Genomic DNA, 19,847 nt, shown 5'->3' with positions numbered 1-19,847 from the left:
GAGACACAAAAATACTATTATTTAGCGATTCATGATGCTTTTCCTAAAAGAATACTGTAAGTAGTGTACCCCACACATTCCCTTTGTGCTCGAGCAGGTCAGTGGTCACTCCTGCTCAGGAGCACAAGTTCAAACCTTGAAAGAAAAATATCTTAAGACTAATATGTGTGACTCCAACTAGAAAATTATAACATTTGCTTGGAAAGAAGACGGGCATGATAATGAATAACACGAATCCTTGATCCACATGGGAACCTGGCTCATGGTACAAATAATGGCTGAAAGATTGAATAAGTAAAATAAGACAGACCGACCCGGAAATACACAAAAATAGTTTCATAACAAATTTTGAATTTTATGAGGTTTAATGTTTTCCTTAAAAGGTTTTCAGGAAAAGGCACTAGTGGTGGTGTAGTACAATAAGAGGGCCTCTTTCTGTCTAGTCTTTCTGTGGCTTAAGAAGTAATCAAAACCAAACAAACAAAACAAGAGGTTGAAGGATAACTTTTAAAAGAGTATTTATTTATTTGGCTGCATCCAGCCTTAGTCATAGCATGTGGAATTTCTGTTGCATCATGAGGCGGGCATCTTTCACGGCAGCGCTTGGACTCTAGTTGTGGCACAAGGGGCTCTGGAGCTCGCGGGCTCAGTAGTCGCAGGGCACGGGCTTAGCTGTTCCATGGCATGTGGATCTTAGTTCACCGACCAGGGACCGAACCCACGTCGCCTGCACCGCAAGGCAGATTCTTAACCACTGGACCACCAGGGAAGTCCCCGAAGTATAACAACTTCACGTGCACTACTCTCACTTAATCTCACTCACTCATCTTTGAGATAAACACATTTACTCCAAAATCACTGCAGATGGTGATTGCAGCCATGAAATTAAAAGATGCTTACTCCTTGGAAGGAAAGTTATGACCAACCTAGATAGCATATTAAAAAGCAGAGACATTACTTTGTGAACAAAGGTCCGTCTAGTCAAGGCTATGGTTTTTCCAGTGGTCATGTATGGATGTGAGAGTTGGACTATGAAGAAAGCTGAGCGCTGAAGAATTGATGCTTTTGAACTGTGGTGCTGGAGAAGACTCTTGAGAGTCCCTTGGACTGCAAGGAGATCCAACCAGTTCATCCTAGAGGAGATCAGTCCTGGGTGTTCATTGGAAGGACTGATGCTGAAGCTGAAACTCCAATCCTTTGGCCACCTCATGCGAAGAGTTGACTCATTGGAAAAGACCCTGATGCTGGGAGGGATTGGAGGAAGGAGGAGAAGGGGACGACAGAGGATGAGAAGGCTGGATGGAATCACCGACTCGATGGACATGAGTTTGAGTAAACTCCGGGAGTTGCTGATGTAGAGGGAGGCCTGGTGTGCTGTGATTCATGGGGTCGCAAAGAGTCGGACACAACTGAGCGACTAAACTGAATTGACTCTGCCAACGAGGAAACAGACTGAGTGAGGCGAAATAACTTGTCCAGTGTCAGCCAAGGAAGATGACGGTGGGGACACTTTCAAGGCTGTGCTGCCTCCGAGAAGGGGGGATGCGTGACCTCAGGCTGAGCTCTTGCTCCCTAGCTCGGTGACCCTGGGCAAGTTCTTTATCTCCTTGGGGACCCCATTTCCACACCTGCCTAAACGGAATAATAACAACACTTCAACATTTATTTTGTTGGGGCTGTTGCAGGAATCAAAAGGAATGATGTGAGAAAGTTTCCAAAACTATGAGATGCCATCTAACTATAGAGTATTAATTATTATACTCTTGGATTTCTAGAATGCCTTTTCAGAGCACCAAAGACTTACAAATCAATAACATTTTTACTACCTAAAGATCTATAAAGTCAGGCAAGGGTGTGACTGAGGGGAAGTGAGGGTGAAATGGTTCATCTATATATTTATTTTACATAAAATGATACAAAGCGTGGTTTGTCTATATTATTGACTAGGTTTTCTGTTGTAATTGATATCAGACCAATACTCTTATTTCCTTCTGAAAGTGGGAAAGTGCACGGTCCCAGCTGTCCCCATCAATGTAGGGAGAAAGAGGGAAATTTCAGGAAAAAGTGCCATTTCAGGATGTGCCATGAAGATGCTACCTTGTCCCAGGTGTATAACCTCAGAACACTGCAACAGTGATGTGACTGCTGAATTCAGAAGTGTATCAACTATAAAGCCTTTGGTTTCATTCACTCTGTACACATTTGAAGCAGCCTTTTTTTTAAGTCCTGACAAGCAATCTTTTCCCTAGTAACTTTGTATTTCAAACATTATTCATTCTCACATCTTTTGGGTTATTACTTTGTGAATCCACAACTTCTTTTATCAGAAGATAAAAGACATCTGCTGAGTTTCATACAGATCAGACCGCGTAATTATCTAAATCAGACTAGTCCTTAACGAAATTGGAAAAGTGACCAACTTATTACCTTCTGAAGAAGTTCTTCAATCATATTTATGCTGATAAATGCAAAGATATAAACAGCACATGAAGAACCCAGACACCATTCAACAAGGAGTAAAAACAGAGTGATGAAAGAATTCCACATCTGTAGATTCACACCAGGCAGAGATCTGCCAGTGACTCAAGAATGGTGATTTATGTCGGTTTTACAATCGTGCTCAGGAAGGCTTGTCAGGGAAGAGCTACAGAATGGATGGCAATTCTTCTCGTTTCCTTTTAAGACAGGTTTAAAGGATTTCTAGGAGGAGTTTATGAGGCCAAGATGAAGGGGAGGAAAAAGCCCCTTCCACACTTCTTATTCTGGAGGTCAAAACCACAGCATGGTGAAGTGGATACTTGGCAAAAACAAAAAGTAAAAACTGACTCCCAAGAGTAAGATCTGTTCCTTTACTTTCTTGGTTGAAGAAATTAATTTTGGGTCTAGATCCTAGAAGAATTTCAAGGATTAAGCAGACTGAATAGTCTTTTAATATAAAAGTACATGTCTTAGAAATATATCATAAAAATAACTCTGCTAAGACTGGGCTTCTCAGGTGGCTTAGTGGGTAAAGAACCTCCCTGCAATGCAGGAGATGCAGTAAATATGGGTTAAATTCCTGGGTGGAGAAGATCTCCTGGAGGAGGACATGGCAACCCACTCCAGTATTCTTGCCTGGAGAATACCACAGACAGAGGAGCCTGGCAGGCTACAGTCCATGGGTTGCAGAGTCGGACATGACTGAAGCGACTGAGTAAGAGAAAAACTAGAAAGATGAAGTGTTTCTCTAAGTTTTCCCTTGCTGATTCTGCTCAAAATTAATATGTAAGCAACTTTCTGTGGATTACTAATCTCTATTCCTGTATCAACACAGATCACCAGAAACATACAGCTAAAGTTTATTGCTTTTAGTTCCTTATGAACAATCCTTTCATGGCTTTTATTAAGGGTTGATGTATTAAAAATACGTAAAGGGCTTGTTTCTGCATATTTTACAAACTGTTATTTTAATTAAAAATATGTATTCACATTATTGTTTAACTGAGAAAACTATATGATAAATACTTCTTAGAGCTTAAAGGTACTTATTTAGTTACTGTTTTTCAGTCACTCAGTCACGTTTGACTCTGTGACCCCATGGACTGCAGCAGGCCAGGCTTTCCTGTTCTTCACCATCTCCTGGAGCTTGCTCAAACTCATGTCCATTAAATCAGTGATGCCCTCCAATCATCTAGTCCTCTGTCATCCCCTTCTCCTCCTGCCCTCAATCTTTCCCAGCTGATGCACTGGGTCTTTTCCAATGAGTCAGCTCTTCACATCAGGTGACCAAAGTACTGGAGCTTCAGCATCAGTCCTTCTAATGAATATTCAGGATCAATTTCTTTTAGGATTGACTGGTTTAATCTTTTTGCTGTCCAAGGGACTCTCAAGAAGCTTCTTCAACACCACAGTTCAAAAGCATGGCTCAGATGGTAAAGAATCCACCTGCAATGCAGGAGATCAGGGTTCAATCCCTGAGTTGGGAAGATGCTCTGGAGAAGGGAATGGCTACCCATTCCAGTATTCTTGCTTGGAGAATTCCATGGAGAGAGGAGCCTGGTGGGCTACAGTCCATAACGTGGTGAAGAGTTGGACATGCATGAATGACTCACACCCCCACACACCCACACACACACTTATTCTCTTACCCTGATTCCCTGTAGCTCAGATGGTAAAAGAATCTGCCTGCAATGCAGGAGACCTAGGTTTGATCCCTGGGTCGGGAAGATCCTCTGGAGAAGGAAACAGCAATCCACTCCAGTATTCTTGCCTGGAAAATCCCATGGATAGCAGAGCCTGGTAGGCTACAGTCTATGGGGTTGCAAAGAGCTGGACACGACTGAGCAACTAACAATATAATACAATACTGGCTTTAATGGTTCTTTTATTACAAGCCATCTTAATTTTTTTTGTCAGTAGCTATGGTATTATTAAATATTTCTGAATTCCATCAAAGAACCACTAACTAGTTGTAAAGAAACTGGCATCAGGACAGCCACTTTGTTCAAGTCCATGGCGCCCCCTGGAGCCCAACAATGCAATCAGGTGACTGGTACTCCCAGAAATGAGCCAGATCATCAGTATTTCTGACCAATACCATCTGTGTAGACTCTTTGTCTAGAAGGACTGAAAAGAACAGGGTAAATAACTGTCTTCTGTAATGGGGTCAGCAAGAGGGAGGGAGAAAGGGGCTGGTAGGTATTTGGACAGCTAGCTTATCTACCTCTAGGGCTGTGACGTTTCTCCAATTTTCATTTATATGCTGAATAAATGTTTTAAAAGACGATTACTATGTGCAGCACAGTAGGGTAATAATTAAGGATAGAAATATGTCTAAGAGCCATATAATCGTTATTTTCTAAGAATGAAAAGGTAATGGTTGAGACACAAACGTGTGTATAAGTACCCATAAATCAACATGACAAGGCTCACAGGGAGGAAGGTGATAAGTAGACTGCAAAGAAAAATAAAGATACTTTAGGCTGAGAGCACAGTCTACTATCAAAGAAAAGACAGACTATATTAGAGAAATAGTATAGGTGAAACAGAGGGTTAATGTAACAGTATTCTGTGTGATAAAATATTCATATAGGTGTGATCATATATATAATCAATTAATCTACCTACTGGTAGATAAACAGATATAGTCAGTATGAAGGAATTGGATATGCATGACTATGTAAAAATGTAGGTAGCATTGGGCTACCCAATGGCCAAAAGGATACAGTGATAAAGCAGGAAAGCAGGAAATAAACAAGAAAGCCGTTTATAGATATTATCTGGTTGCAATGTTACAGTGATAACTGCCTTCTTCATTTTAAAGGCCACCACTAAAAATTTAGGCAGGACACTCATAATTCTGGTCCTAAAGGAGCCTTTGTAATGGGATGATAATATATGGAAATATATCACCTTTCTACCCTTAGTATAATTAAGGTGAAAAATTCATACTATACAATGAGTGATAAAGAATGTTTTACTCCCACCAGAAGACAGAAATATCTTTAGAGAAATATGTGATATTCTTTTTCTTTTTATCATTAGGGAGTTTTCCAAAGAAGGTACCAGCAAATATAGATTGAAAAATAACATGTGAATTAATAATCTTGTACTGTCATTGATTTACAGAGTATGAAAACCTTAATCTATTTCTGAGAAAGAAAAACCTTAGTGAACTATAATGGAAAAAGTCTGTTATTCATGACCCACTGATGATCTGAAGGGAAACTCAGAGGATGAGCATTTTGCCTTAAGGCAGTGTAGTCAGCCAGTAGTCAGCATTTTGAGGAATTTGCTGTGGCTGACTTAGAGAAAGAACTTTCAGAATTCCAGCCCTGGGTCAGATAACTTCCACCTGTTGCCCCGATGGGTTCTCATGCACACGATGAAATGACAAAGCATCCAGGGGCTTTTAAAGCTAAATGAATTATTTTCATTATGTGATCCACTAAATTTTCTTCAGTATGAATCTGTATCTCATTCTTTAATTAATTTAAGTGAAAGGGCTCCCCACTACTTTTTACTAGAAAATATAGCCTTATAAGTTTTCAACATCATGAGAATCATCTTAATTTTTATTTTCAAATTTAAGTCCTATTTGTCTTTCTTGGTTTGTTCTCTGCTCTTCACATTCAACTGCAGTAAATAGATCCAGATTGTGCTTACTTATGAATAGTTTCTGGGCAATGTGAAAGCAGAAATATGCACAAGAGAAATATTACTGTTAAAGAACTAAGGGGAAGGACATCAAGGTTTCTTTTAGACAACGTTCTTAGTTAACCAAGATGTGACAGAGTTAAAGGTAAAAGAAGAATGGTGATGTTCCATAGAACTCATCTCAAGATAACTACTCTAAGAAATTATTCAAGAACCAGATTTGCAAATTTCACATAGCTATTCCCTCTAACTCCAGATGGACTGTGCCCACTAGCAGAATAAGGTGTGGTTGTTATTAAGCCTGGAGGTAAATGGGCTTCAGCCACTAGAACAACATCCCTCTTAATCTCTGCTCTGGCTTTGCTCAGGAAGAAATGGTTATCTTTAGGGATATACAGAGCAGAGTCTGAAAGTCAATCTGTGTTTCTAAAAAAGAAAGGATTTGTGTATGTGTACGTGTGTGTGAAATTTATGAAGCCCTGCAAATGTTACTAATGCTTTGCATAGACAATTGCTGAAAGTTAAGCTGCATGTTAAGCCAAATCTGTGCACCAACCTCTCATCAGATTCTTTTAGTATCTTGCTCTCCTCAGCGTCTGGGAAACTGTCCTGGCCGGCAACCACTGTATTGCTGCTGGAGGTGGTTCCTGTAGATGAGATTAAAGAACAGCTCAGAAAGAAATGCCTGTTGTGGAGGTCAAGCTCAAGTCTTCAGTGATTCCAGGAAAGGATTTCCTGTAAAATCCCCAGTTTGAAAGATTTCTTGCATCTTCTGCACAATCTCAGACATTCTGAACAACCTTCCAAGCCCACACCACTGAAGCGAAGAATCCAAGACATCTATTATAGTCAAACCAAATTCCTCAACTCTCTTACAAAGTGAGGCTACAACATTCTTAAAACCCTCTCTTCCTGGCTACTTAGGTAATGCACTTATTTATAGTGGCCAGTCCTGCCACTAGTGGCTCTAGCGTTTCTGGTTCCATGAGTTATGCAATGAATGTTAGAACATTCCAAATGCCTAGAGCTTAGGATCCCCAGGGCACCGCTTCTCTGTGAGATCACTGCTCAGGAAGCAGGGTCTGGGGCACAAAGAGGGCATAAGAGACCAGGGCGTAAGAGGAGAGAGGTTTGGAGGCAATCGTGGTGTTAAGGGAAGCGAAGGGAAGACAGCATCAAGGAGTTTGAGGAGGGTGGTATATATTTCATATCATGAGGCTGAGAGGCCAACTGAAAAGTGGTAACACTGGTGGAGGGGGGCAGTTCAGTCAACCCCAGGAGAATATCAGCCAAGAATCCCATTAGATACAAGGAGGAGGGTCCAGAAGTGAGATTCCTCCATGACTACAGTGTCCACCATAAGCTCTGTCTAAAATAAAAATGTATATTATCATATGTGAAACAGATCGCCAGTCCAGGTTTGATGCATGAGACAGGGTGCTCAGGGCTGGTGCACTGGGATGACCTTGAGGGATGGGATGGGGAGGGAGGTGGGAGGGGGGTTCAGGATGGGGAACATGTGTACAACCATGGCAGATTCATGTCAATGTATGGAAAAACCACTACAATACTGTAAAGTAATTAGCCTCCAATTAAAATAAATTAATTAAAAAAAAACAACTCTGTGGCATATGAGTCCTGGGCTCTCGATTGTTGGTTACCTTATAAGACCACTTCATTAATTGGACAAGGCGCTAAGAGTCTCTGCTATCCTTTTTTTTCTGTTTTTTTTTTTTTTTTTTTTTTTTCTGCTATCCTTAAGCCTTCTCTTAAATGAATGTATTGGGTTGGCCAAAAAGGGTGGTATGGAAAAACCCAGACAAACATTTTGGGCAACCCAATATATGTAGGAATATGAACAAGCAGCAAGCACCTACTCATACCCCTTCAATGCTCTACATGAAGGAAAACCCAGAGTTGTGGGATAAGGCGTCCACCCAGCTGTCCGGGTCCTACCGGAGGCCGCCGCCGAGGCCTTGCTGCTGGCTGTGAAGCGGTAGAAGGGCGGGTTGTCGCAGTGCTGGACGATGGGGTTCACCGGCTCCGTCTGCTGCAGCTCGAAGAGCAGCTCCTCCATGGTCTGAATGGTGTTGTTCCGGCACAGGTAGACGGCCACCTTCTTGATCTGAGATGAGAAACGGAACACAAGGGTATTTCCCAGAGCAGCCCACAGGGATGCGAGGTTGTCGACAGCAGAGGTGGTAGCCCGTTCATCTTGACGACCGCAACACCTCCCAGGAGCGCTCACCGTCCTCCTCTCCTAGGACGAGCCAAGGGTCTGGATTATGGCTGCCGGGTGGGGAGGGGGAAGGATGGGAAGAAGGGACAGTTAGGGAGCTGGGATGGATGTGTACACACTGGTACGTTTAAAATGGGTCACCAACAAGGACCAGCTGTAGAGCAGGTGGAACTCTGCTCAGGGTTACGTGGCAGCCTGGACGGGAGGGGAGTCTTCGTCTGGTGGAGAATGGATACCTGAGTATGTATGGCTGAGTCCCTTCGCTGTTCGCCTGAAACTATCACAATATTGTTAATTGGCTAAACCCCAATACAAAATAAATTTTTTTTTTAAAAAGCCAATCTTTAACCTAAAGACAAAAAAAAAAAAATCACCTTTTCTCACATGTACATCTGATAGAAGTGGGTTGTTAAAAGTCTTACCTTCCCTCATGGCTGAGTTTACAAAAGCTACTTTTGGGATAACTTGTGGACTAAAGATGACTTCTATCTAAACTTAAAACTTGCCATCTGGGGGCCTCCCCGGTAGTCTAATGGTTAAGACTTCGCCTCCCAGTGGGTGCAGGGAACTAAGACTCCACATGTCTGAGGTCAAAAATCCAAGACATAAAACAGAAGCAGCATTTTAACAAATTCAATACAGACTTTAAAGATGGTCGACATTAAAAAAAAATTCTTCCAGCAAAACAAAACAAACCTTACCATCTAAGGTCTTATCTTGAGAAAGTATTTTATTTATGCAAACCATGGGAGAAAAACGGCTAGCTGTGTCCATTTAAAAAGGAACTCAGCCTCCCGTTACTCTCTTCTACCAGAGAAACAGACGAGTTTGAGCTGTTTGCACGGTTTTAAGTTTTAAAAATAACTCTGGATTAAATCTCTGCATTACTGCAACCCTCCAGCCTGAGGCTCAGAAGCGGCAATGAGGCTTACATGGCCCAGAACAGCAGGGCAGGCAGGCACAAAACCTCTCAGAAAAACATCCAGCACACAGACACCAACTGTGTGAGGGTTTTTAAAATGCAGTTGTTTCACTGATGACCTCACCTTTAAATACAGACATGAAGGTGGGCATGTCAGTAGGACTTTTCTGTTGCTTATTCCTCTCTTTGACTACCTATCTTTGAAGTGATAAACTGGAATATTCTGCATATTTATTGTTTTAAGAGCATCAGGATGTAAACACAGAATAATTTTTATTAGTAATAATATAATGTGTTATCTAGTTTCTCTTACATAATGGGTCTAATGTTTCTAGAAGACAGATTTAGGTAATTATGAGAAGAATGCTACTGCTGCTAAGTCACTTCAGTCATACCCCACTCTTTGGGACCCCATGGACTGCAGCCCACCAGGCTCCCCTGTCCCTGGGATTCTCCAGACAAGAATACTGGAGTGGGTTGCCATGCCCTCCTCCTTCCCAACCCAGGGATCAAACCTGTGTCTCTTACATCTCCTGTATTGGCAGGCGGGTTCTTTACCACTAGTGCCACCTGGGATGTGGACTCCTTAATCTCAAAGTTTCTGGGTCCAAAGACTTACAAAGGGGATGACAGAGATGCCACGAGGATACTAGCTTGCAATGCAGGGGGCAGAAGGGAACTTTTATGTACCATCTAGAAAGCTCATAGGAGATGAGTGTGACTGATGAAATTTGACATCTCTATTCTACTCATGCGATGATAACATTCTGACTTGCAATTGCAGATGGAACCAGTGACAGAATAAGGACCGCAACCTTGGAGGGGCACTCACATAGGGCAGGAGGAGCGTGTCGCTGCTGACCCCGCACAGGCTGATCAGGAACTGCAAGGTGATCCGCAGGTTGTTGCTCCACTTCTCATTGTTGGCTAACGCATTCCAGGCATTTTCCATTTCCGGTCCGGGAACTTCATCCCCATACTGTAACCGACAAAATAAAACCGGCCCGGGAGGAGCGTGGGAAAAATGCGAGGATGCAAAATATCTGATGAAAAGTCATTTCAAGGGTCACGGTCATCTCAATATCGTTAAGAAGGGGGGAGAATGGCCACACATCACAAAGATGCCACTTTTCAAGAATTTATAATACACACTTCACTACTGCACAATACTTATTCACATGATGATTCAAATGCAAGGATCATATAATAATGATGATAACTGGGATCATGATCAAACTGGGCTAAAATACACATAATGAAGTGTCCCACTGTAATCATTATTTAAGTGGGCCTGAAGTTCAGCGGCCTGAAGCATGCTCGCACTTGTGCAACGGTCCCCACCATCCACACCCTGTTCTTGAGATTGTTAACGGCAGGCACCACTTCCCCCGGGTTTCCCGTGAGGAAGGTGCAGCTCCTCAGTGCTTACCTTGGCAGTCATGTACATGAGGTTGTTCAGCACCAGGGACGTCGCCTCCGGGGAGCCCCAGCCACTGCCTTTCAGCCCCTGAGAAGCCGTCGCCTCTCCCTCACGGTCCTTGGCGTCGTCCTCGGGGCTGCTGGGGCTGGACCCCGGGAGAAGCAGCCTGCTGTCCACCAGCTCGATGTTGTGCAGCCAGGGCAGCAGGTAGGTGAGCATGATCTGACGCCCGTTGGGGTGCGTGGTGGGGAAGCGCTGGCTGACCTCTGCAGAGAACGGCAGAGACCGCAAGCCACGTCATCTCATCAGACTGAACCAAAAGGTTCAGCTAGCGGAAGCAGTACGTTAGAGCGGACAAAACAGGAATCAGAAGGACATATGCCCAGATCCCAGTTGGTCCACATACTAGCTGCATGAGACTCTGGGTTAGTTACTGAAGTTCTCTGTTCCTCAGTTTCCTCATCTGTAAAATGGGCCAGTCAGGTCCCACACTAGTTGATTGTGAAGATTAAAAGACACAATATGCCTGTCATCCAACAGGCTCTTAATAAGCAGCAGTTAGGATTATTTATGGGCTTTCCTGGTGGCTCAGACAGTAAAGAATCCACCTGCAACGCAGGAGACCCAGGTTCGATCCCTGGGTCAGGAAGGTCACCTGGAGAAGGGAATAGCTACCCACTCCGGTACTCTTGTTTGGAGAATTCCATAGACAGAGGAGCCTGGCCGGATACAGTCCTTGGGGTCACAAAGAGTCGGACAAGACTGAGGGACTAACACTTACTTAGGATTATTATAATAATGACTATTTTCTCTCCATTATACCTAAATTTTACAAACTGCCTTGCATGAGCCATGAGCTGTTAAAAAGTAAGCTGCAACCCTCCAGGAAGAACAAATCCAGTGTGTGATGTCCCATGTGTGGTGTCCACTTGAAAACTGCCAGCTATGTGGAAGGTGTGTGGTTGATGCTGCGCTTTGTCTTCTGAAAAATGAGTGAAAAAGGTACAACTGTATGACCAGTCATCTCACCATTACTTCCTCTCATAGCATTTCTGCATTGTTTCACTGGCAGCAACATTTCATTTTATAATCTAAATAAGTTTTCTATAGAAACAAAAGCACAGCTTTATATACATGCTGCAAGCTCTGAAGTCATCTCCTGTTTCTAATATTTACGGGAGAATTCATTTTATCCCAAGGGACATTAGAAAGCTTGGCCTAATGTATCTGCTATCATCCAGCATGGCATGTAATCTCATTTAGAGAGCTCGTGCCTGCTACACCACAGAACACAGATGCAGGAGATGATCCACCCTATCCTTGAAACAGAGAGTTCAACGAATTTGGCCTTTTTCCTAAAATTACAACTCTTTTATTTTGAAGGATAAGAGTATACTTTATGCTGTGTTACAAGTCAGACATGTTATGCTGTCATATGTTACACAGGTCAAAATCTCAAAATTGACTTAATGTTCAAACTTACATGGATGTGATGACTGATACTATGGACTTTCATGACACATATTCAGATCCCTATAAAAGCACAACACTTATTTAGTCCACCATACCAGACCTTTTCTAGGTGCAAAATGCTCTTCCAGGCACCATGGAGACAGCAAAGATTAAAGATGTGGTCCTCTCCTGAGGAGGAAGCTCTGAGACTAGCTGTGTCTACAGATAACCCTGGGGCCAGGTAGAAAGTGATGAATGACACAACAGAGGCACAGAGTCCTTTGGGGGTTCGATGGAAGAAAATGATTCTGGTCATGAAGATGTGGGGCACTTTGATGGCAAAAGAACCATTTAAACTCTGTTAGAAAGGATTGGGGTGGGGGGAGGTTCCTTGGTGGCTCAGTGGTAAAGAATGTGCCTGCAAACAAAGGAGATGTGAGTTTCGCACTGGGTCAGGAAGATCCCCTGGAGAAGGAAATGGCAACCCACTCCAGTATTCTTGTCTGGGAAATCCCACGGACAGCGGAGCCTAGGGGACTACAGTCCATTGGGTCACAAAGAGTCGAACACAACTTAGTGATTAAACAACAGAAAGCCCTGGGACTTGGGAGAGAAATAAATCTTTCCAATCATAGGGACAGCTATTTTAAGACTGTCATCTTTCAACAGTGGTATAAAAATCTATAGAATTTTTGGAGCAGTAATCACCTTCTATCATACTACTTATTTATGTAAAATAAGTTTGTATTTATAAATTTCATGTTTATAAAATTTATAAACAATTTCCTTATTGATGCTGTTTACTACATCTTGTCTGTTAGTCTTAAGTCCGAGAGGGTAGGGATCTCTGGGGTACCCCATGCTTCCAGATCAGGTGTAAAGATGTTTTAAAGGGAAAAGAGAAAAAAAAAATGCTGTGACATGCAAATATCATCTACCTCTCCAGAAACGAATTAAATAATCTGTAAGACAATGTCAGTGGGATGCTAGATCATTTTCTGGCTGTTTGGGCAAGACCTAAATAACTGGCTTGGCTTCTTACAAGGAATTAAGTCATATGAAACTACAGGCAGTAAAAATCTCACCACAGGGTTTTTAATGGTAAAGGCAGTATAAACAAAGGCTAGGAATCCATTATAATCTTCTTATTTTTCCATGCTATTTTATAAAAGTTATTTCTCATAAGTTGAAATAGCCGAAAGGTCAATTCTTGACAGAAACTAAGGCTGAACTAACTTGCTTGCAATTCATTATATGAGCTTCTTTCCTTGTCATATCTGCTAAACTGTTTCTCTTCTCTCTCTCCAATTGTCAGACTCTCTCCTCTTACCAGCTTCTCCCTTGAAACAAGCTCAAATCTAGCTCATCCTCTGACTGCATCTACCATAAGCCCCATCCTCTCTTGCATTGCTTCTTTCTCAGCCAAGCCCCTAAGATCTGGCTTATGCTGCTGCTTCTCCCTGGAAATGACAGACAGTTACTGATGAATTGTGAAATTCATAGGGTTATCTTCAGGCTTTATCCCCCAGGGTCTCACTATTCTGGAGGAGGCTGTGGACCACTCACTCCCTCTTCCTAAGTCCTGTCTTCTCTAGGTCTCCATGAAACACACCCTCTAGGTGTTCTCTTTGCATAAACATGCCTCCCTTCCCTCTTTGCTCCCTCACCCTTCCCTGGCCTGGTCCTTAAAAGCTGGGGTCCAGGTTTTCTTTCACTCTGTACTCTCTCCATTCATGACCTCATTTATTCCTGTGGTTCTTATTCTCAATGGTCTTCCATGAGCCACTACCACTGGGCCTTCCCTTGGCCCTGGTCTATCTATACACAAGGGTGTCCAACAGATGCCTAAACTCGATAACCCAAACTGATCTGAGTGTGAGCTCATAGTTTCTGCCTCGCCTGGACCCTCCTCTTCTCCTCGAATCAGCTCTCCAGATGGAGTTATCACTCCCCCACCTCTCAGATAACACACCAGGCACTTCCTTCATGTACTCCGCCCAGAGCTCTTGACCCTGTCTCCCCTCTGCTCTCATGTTCAGGTCTCATCATATCCTCCTTGGACTGGTGTCATTGTTTCTCAACTGGTCTCCTCTCTCCAGAACGGATGTTCTGTCATCCATTCATCACACTACAGAAGAGTCTTTCTAAAACTTCACTCTGATCTCACCCCTCTCTCTTCTTGTTTGAAACAGATGAGTGGCTTTCAAAACCCAAGCAGCTTGCTTGACCGTTCTCCCTGTTCACAGACTTCTGAGGGATTTCAAGGAACACGTATGTAGTCTCTGACCTGCAAACTCCTAGGAACACAATAAAGGCCTTCCAAGATTGACTTCTGCCTCTCTGTCCATAACCATCTCAAACTTTCCCCCTTCTCTGCATGTTATATTAGCCAAACCCCCTATATAATCTCTCAAATGCATCATGTTATCTTATACCTCTAAGCCAATGCATACGCTATTTCGTTGGCCTGTAATGCCAATCCACTTGCCAACTGCAATGTCACATATTTATCTGCTTTGCAAATTTCTACTCTTCTTTCAAACTGCAGCTGAGACATCAACTTCTCTGGGAAGACTTTCCTGATATTCTTGACCCAGTAATTGATGACTTCTTGATCTTCCATCTCAAAGAGAGAATGTGCATCTCATACAGAAGTATAATTTTTAAAATTACACTTGCTACACTGTATCACAATCATATGCTTGTACATTTTTCTTTATTACTAGACAATGAAACTTTGATGGGAGAGACTGCTTTATTTGCCTCTGTATTTCCAGGATCCAAGCACGGTGCCTGGCATACAGGCAGCACTCAAATCTTGGTCGAAGTGAAGAAAAATAAATGTTAGTTTTCCAAGTAGAAAATTAGTTTATCAAAAAGGTTTTTCTTGAGTCCTCCCACTGTTTCAGGCACAATGCAAGGATGTGACTAATCTGTCTAAAATAAATGGATTTTCCAAAACATTATTCACAAAGATTATTTGTAAATTTGTGCACTAAATCAAACTCTCAACAAATTATATACGTAGCAACATTCAAGCTGCAAAATACCATAAAGATCATCACCAAAAAGCAACTGACAGCAATTACTTGCATTAGAAGGTGTGTGTGTGTGTGTGTGTGTGTGTGTGTGTGTGTGTGTGTGTGTGTGCGTGTGCTCAGTCATGCCTGACTCTTTGTGACCCTGTGGACTGTAGCCCACCAGGATTCTCTGTCCATGGGATTTCCCAGGCAAGAATACTGGAGTGGGTTGCCATTTCCCCCTCCAGGGGATAAAGTTATATCACTCATATTTAATTTCTTGGGGAAATTTTACATACATAGTGCTAATGATTCACCTAAGCATTCATCTTCTCATTTGTCCTATGTTTATTTATACCCACACTGTTTTAGATAAACACACTCTTCTGTATTTAAGGATATTCTAGAATTTACTTTTGTCTGTAACTGAGCTTGCATGCGTGCTCAGTCACTCAGTCGTGTCTGACTCTTTGCAACTCCATGGACTCAAGTCCGCCAGGTTCCTCTGTCCATGGAATTTTCCAGGCAAGAAGAGTGGAGCGGGTTGTCATTTCCTACTCCAGGGATAACTGAACTTAGCCCAATGCAATTTTGATTGACGAATTCACTACCAATAATTTTGACTCTCAATTACACTAGAATTAAAGTAAGAATACTTAGGGCAGAAAGGCTCACACACGCCGTGACTGACTGTTGCACGGTACCTGAGAAGAGAGGAAGTGTGAGCTCGGGGTACATCCTGGCCAGTTCGCACGACAAGAAGGCCAGCGACACGCTATAGAGCGGCGGCAGCGGGCCGTGCGTCCCATACAGGACACTGCCAGGTCGCTGTTCGGCTACTTTCTTCGAGTACACAAAAAGCTTTGCTTCAAGGATCTGTAAAGGAGTAGGAAAGCAGCGTCATGGAAACACACGTAAAAATGCGTATTTATAAAACTGAGATAATACTGTTTCCAGTTTTCTACTATGACTTATTAAAATAACACCATTCTCATGTGTCCACAGTAAAAAAAAGAAATATGAAAGCTATAAACAGTATGAAAAAGCATTGGCTGGCTATCTCAAGAGTATTTATATTGAATACAGTTTTGTAATAAAACTAATGAATGCATCTTTTAATACTGTATGAAAGGCAAAGTATCAGTTACTGCCTGTGTTTACAGATAATTAAGTATTATTTTCTCACTCATCATATCCACCAGTGATATGCAGAAATACATGAATGTGTATCAATAAACAGCAATCTAGTGAGTGGAATCTACCACTTCCATTTTCTGTGTTCAGGGATGGAAGTTTCTCTGTAGTCAGTGATACATGCCTGCATGAGCTGCATGGAGATTTCATAAATCTCTCTGTTGGTGTCAGAGGCCTTGAACAGAACAAGGTTTAACAGCGTCACTATGTCAAAGGGATAGTTCCTAAAACAAAACAAAACAGTACAGGTTATGGGATAGCCTGGCTAGTAACCTTGATAGATCATTACCTCTCAAGATTCTAGACAGCACACTGAGCTCAGTCACACTAATGGCATTCCCAAGCCCATTTCACCATCCCCATCTGCTGTTTATTAGTAGACGAAGGGAAACTGCTCTGAGGTTAAAACTGAATACTGGAACATCGGCTCAATGAACACAAAAGTCTACCTATTGCTAATAGATTTTTGATGAAAACCGAGAACAATAGGAAAAGACAGAAGACAATATGTCTAAACTCAACAGCTCACCGACTTCATGTTTTCATTCAATCCATCTAAATGTACTGAGCACCAAACATCTATCAGCAACAACTGCAAAGTACTGATGATACTAAGCTGTCCAGCTGGTGCCCCCCCTCAAGGGAAACTCACAGCTGAGTTAAGGAGACAAACTGTACAGTCTAGTTATGAGGAGGAACCTGGGACTGTCTGCAGATGATACAGAAATCCTGACAAGGGACACCTACATCAGACTTGGGGTTGAGGACACTCTTCCAAGGAGGAAACAAGTCAAGTCAAGTCTTGAAGCACCAGGAGACATGGGGATTGTTAGCAAGGCCACGGAAGGGGTAGCATGGGGTGCATTCTATGCTTAGAGAATAGCTTCTTCAAAGATTATACGTGTCAAAATGCCCCTCCCCCAGTACACAGGATTTTAAACCTAAATGTGCTTATACTACCTACATGTCCATGTTTCACTGGACAATGAGGCTCACTTTAGTCTTCTCAGTAGCTGCATAGGGTTCCACAGTATCAAGTGTCTGTCACTCAGTCGTGTCCAACTCTTTGTGACCCCCGTGGGCTGTAGCCCGCCAGGCTCCTCTGTCTGGGATTTCCCAGGCAAGAATACTGGAGTGGGTGGCCATTTCCCTCTCCAGGAGATCTTCTGACCCAGGGATCGAACCCAGGGCTCCTGCACTGCAGGGAGATTCTTGGCCATCCGAGCCGGCAGAGGAGCCCTGCTCCACAGCACGGACAAACCACAAACAACCACTCTGTCGTGGGTGCTGTGCCGCCTAGACCTCCCTCGAGAGGTGCTCCATCCTCCCACTGCCGCGCTGGAGGCTGATCTCTCTGCTTGAATCCTTCTCTGGGAACTGCCTAGACCAAGGTCATGCATGCTCCCCAGCAGTGCTCCCCGTGGGATTGCTTGAAGTTTCTTTCTTCTGCTGGGTCCTGTCTCCCTCACTTCCTCACAGATATTGATCCCAAGGGCATTCCCTAATAAATTTCCTGAACTCAAATCTCCACTGCAGGGTTCTATTTCCTGCAGTGAAAGCCAACCTTGGACACACACTGACAAATGTTTAAAGGTTATTTTCATTTTTTTCACTATGATAACTTTGCCAATACCAAATGGGCAAGTATTTCTTTAGAACAGATTTCTAGACAAGTCATGCAGGGTCAAAGGCATACTTAAAATTTTGGTAGATACTGCTGCTATACTACCGTCCAAAGTGGTTTTACCAATTAGCACTCCAACATGATTACTTTTCTGGGACTATAATTTTAAATGAACAAAAATGCATGAGGTTGATGAGAAACTGGGCAAAGCTCCCCAAATGACGGTGGTGAGGGTGGTAATGAGCCATGGGTAATGTTTACATTATGACATGCTGACTTTGTGCAAGTTACCATACCAAGTCCTTTACCAAGATTTCTGACTTAATCTTCACAACATGCCTGTGAGGCTTAGAGATGTTAAATCCTCACCCAAGGTCAGGGAGAAGGAGTGGAGCCTGGATTCCATCCTAGATTTGTTTGACTCCCAAGAATTCAAACACTTATCCACTGTGCTGTCCACCTCCTAGACACCCCACAATAGGTCATTTCATGACCAGTCTAATTTAGAATTCTTATGAACTGCAGTACCTGGAAACAGACCTTTCTGTGAACTTTCTTCTGAGCCCTACAGTAGCAGAGACGTCTTACATACATTGCTGTCTCTGATTCTGGGACTTAATACATATATGTTTTTATATAAACAGTGGAAACTACTAGGGACCACTGGGGACTTAAAGGCAGGAGAAGAGCAGACAAAGCTGTCCTCTTACACAGGGTTATGCCCTCAACCATGTAATCAGGGAATTCAATTAGCTGCTTAAACCTGAATTATGGAACTGAAGGGGAACCACACTGAAAGAAGTAATACAGATACAGAAAATGAAAGAAACCCAGAGAAGGAAAAATCAGAAAGCTCTCCGATGAGTGCAAGAGTACAAATAAAACATCTGTACTTAGACATTTAAAATAGACTAAATAGGCTTAGAAACAGAATCTTACATTTTTCAGTATTTAGTTATTCAGCATAGACAGTGGAAGGATAAAAGAAAGACAGCTATGATCATACAGAATAAAAATAGAATGATTAAATAAATATAAAAGGTAGATGTGGTTCAGAAAGTAAATAAGAAAGAAAACTGATTTTTTTTCCATCTGAAAGAGAGGAGATTTTGAAGAATTTGAGAAATATCCATGAGCTCTGGCTTATCTAGAACTAACTGATGAAACTCAAGATAATTTTGAGTTATTCTAAAGAGAAATGGATTTTACTAGTTGATATGATTACATCATAGCTCTTTGCTTCCAATAGCTGTTGAAAAATAATAGTAATAATAATAGTGTTTACAGGGTGCTTACCATGTGCTAGACCTTTGGTCAAGATACTGTTTTTCTTTAATCCTTACCCTAACCCCGTTACCACTTGTATTTCACAAATGAGTACGCATTTGAAGTTAAGTTGTTCAAGATCACACAGCTTAATGAGAGACAGAGCTAGAATTCAATCTCAAGACATTATGTTTCCAGAGTTCAAATTCCCAAACTCTGTGCTCTCCTGAAATTCTCCAGGGGACACAACCAAATGGGGCTGCACATCACCAGTCAGGGAGCACGACTGTGATTCATGAAAGATAAGCTTCCCTGTCTTCTTTGGTAATAGATGGATGCTATTCTCTTGAGAAACGTGGGACATTTAAGAATGCAAGTTTTGAAGTAAGTCAGAAAGAGAAAGACAAACACTATATTAACACATATATATGGAATTTAGAAAGATGGTACTGACAATCCTACATGCAGGGCAGCAAAGGAGACACAGATGTAAAGAACAGACTTTTGGACTCTGTGGGAGAAGGCGAGGGTGGGATGATGTGAGAGAGTAGCATCGAAACATGTATATTACCATG

The 19,847-nt window shown here is 42.4% G+C and overlaps 1 protein-coding gene across 4 annotated transcripts in view; it reads right to left on the bottom strand.

Annotated features, from left to right (window-relative positions):
- The window catches only part of FRY (FRY microtubule binding protein), a 321,997-nt gene that overhangs the window by 63,641 nt on the left and 238,509 nt on the right, over positions 1-19,847 (bottom strand). For all 4 annotated transcript variants that reach the window (XM_070471761.1, XM_070471762.1, XM_070471763.1 and 1 more), the window contains 6 exons: positions 16,507-16,606; positions 15,893-16,064; positions 10,726-10,982; positions 10,129-10,275; positions 8,092-8,260; positions 6,692-6,782 (listed from right to left, as the gene is read on the bottom strand). In XM_070471761.1, coding sequence (XP_070327862.1) covers positions 6,692-6,782; positions 8,092-8,260; positions 10,129-10,275; positions 10,726-10,982; positions 15,893-16,064; positions 16,507-16,606 — 936 coding nt within the window. The remainder of the gene's footprint in view (positions 1-6,691; positions 6,783-8,091; positions 8,261-10,128; positions 10,276-10,725; positions 10,983-15,892; positions 16,065-16,506; positions 16,607-19,847) is intronic.

This window comes from Odocoileus virginianus, chromosome 8 (genome assembly GCF_023699985.2).
Source record: "Odocoileus virginianus isolate 20LAN1187 ecotype Illinois chromosome 8, Ovbor_1.2, whole genome shotgun sequence".
Taxonomy (NCBI): Eukaryota; Metazoa; Chordata; class Mammalia; order Artiodactyla; family Cervidae; genus Odocoileus; species Odocoileus virginianus.
This window is presented reverse-complemented; position numbering and strand designations above follow the sequence as displayed.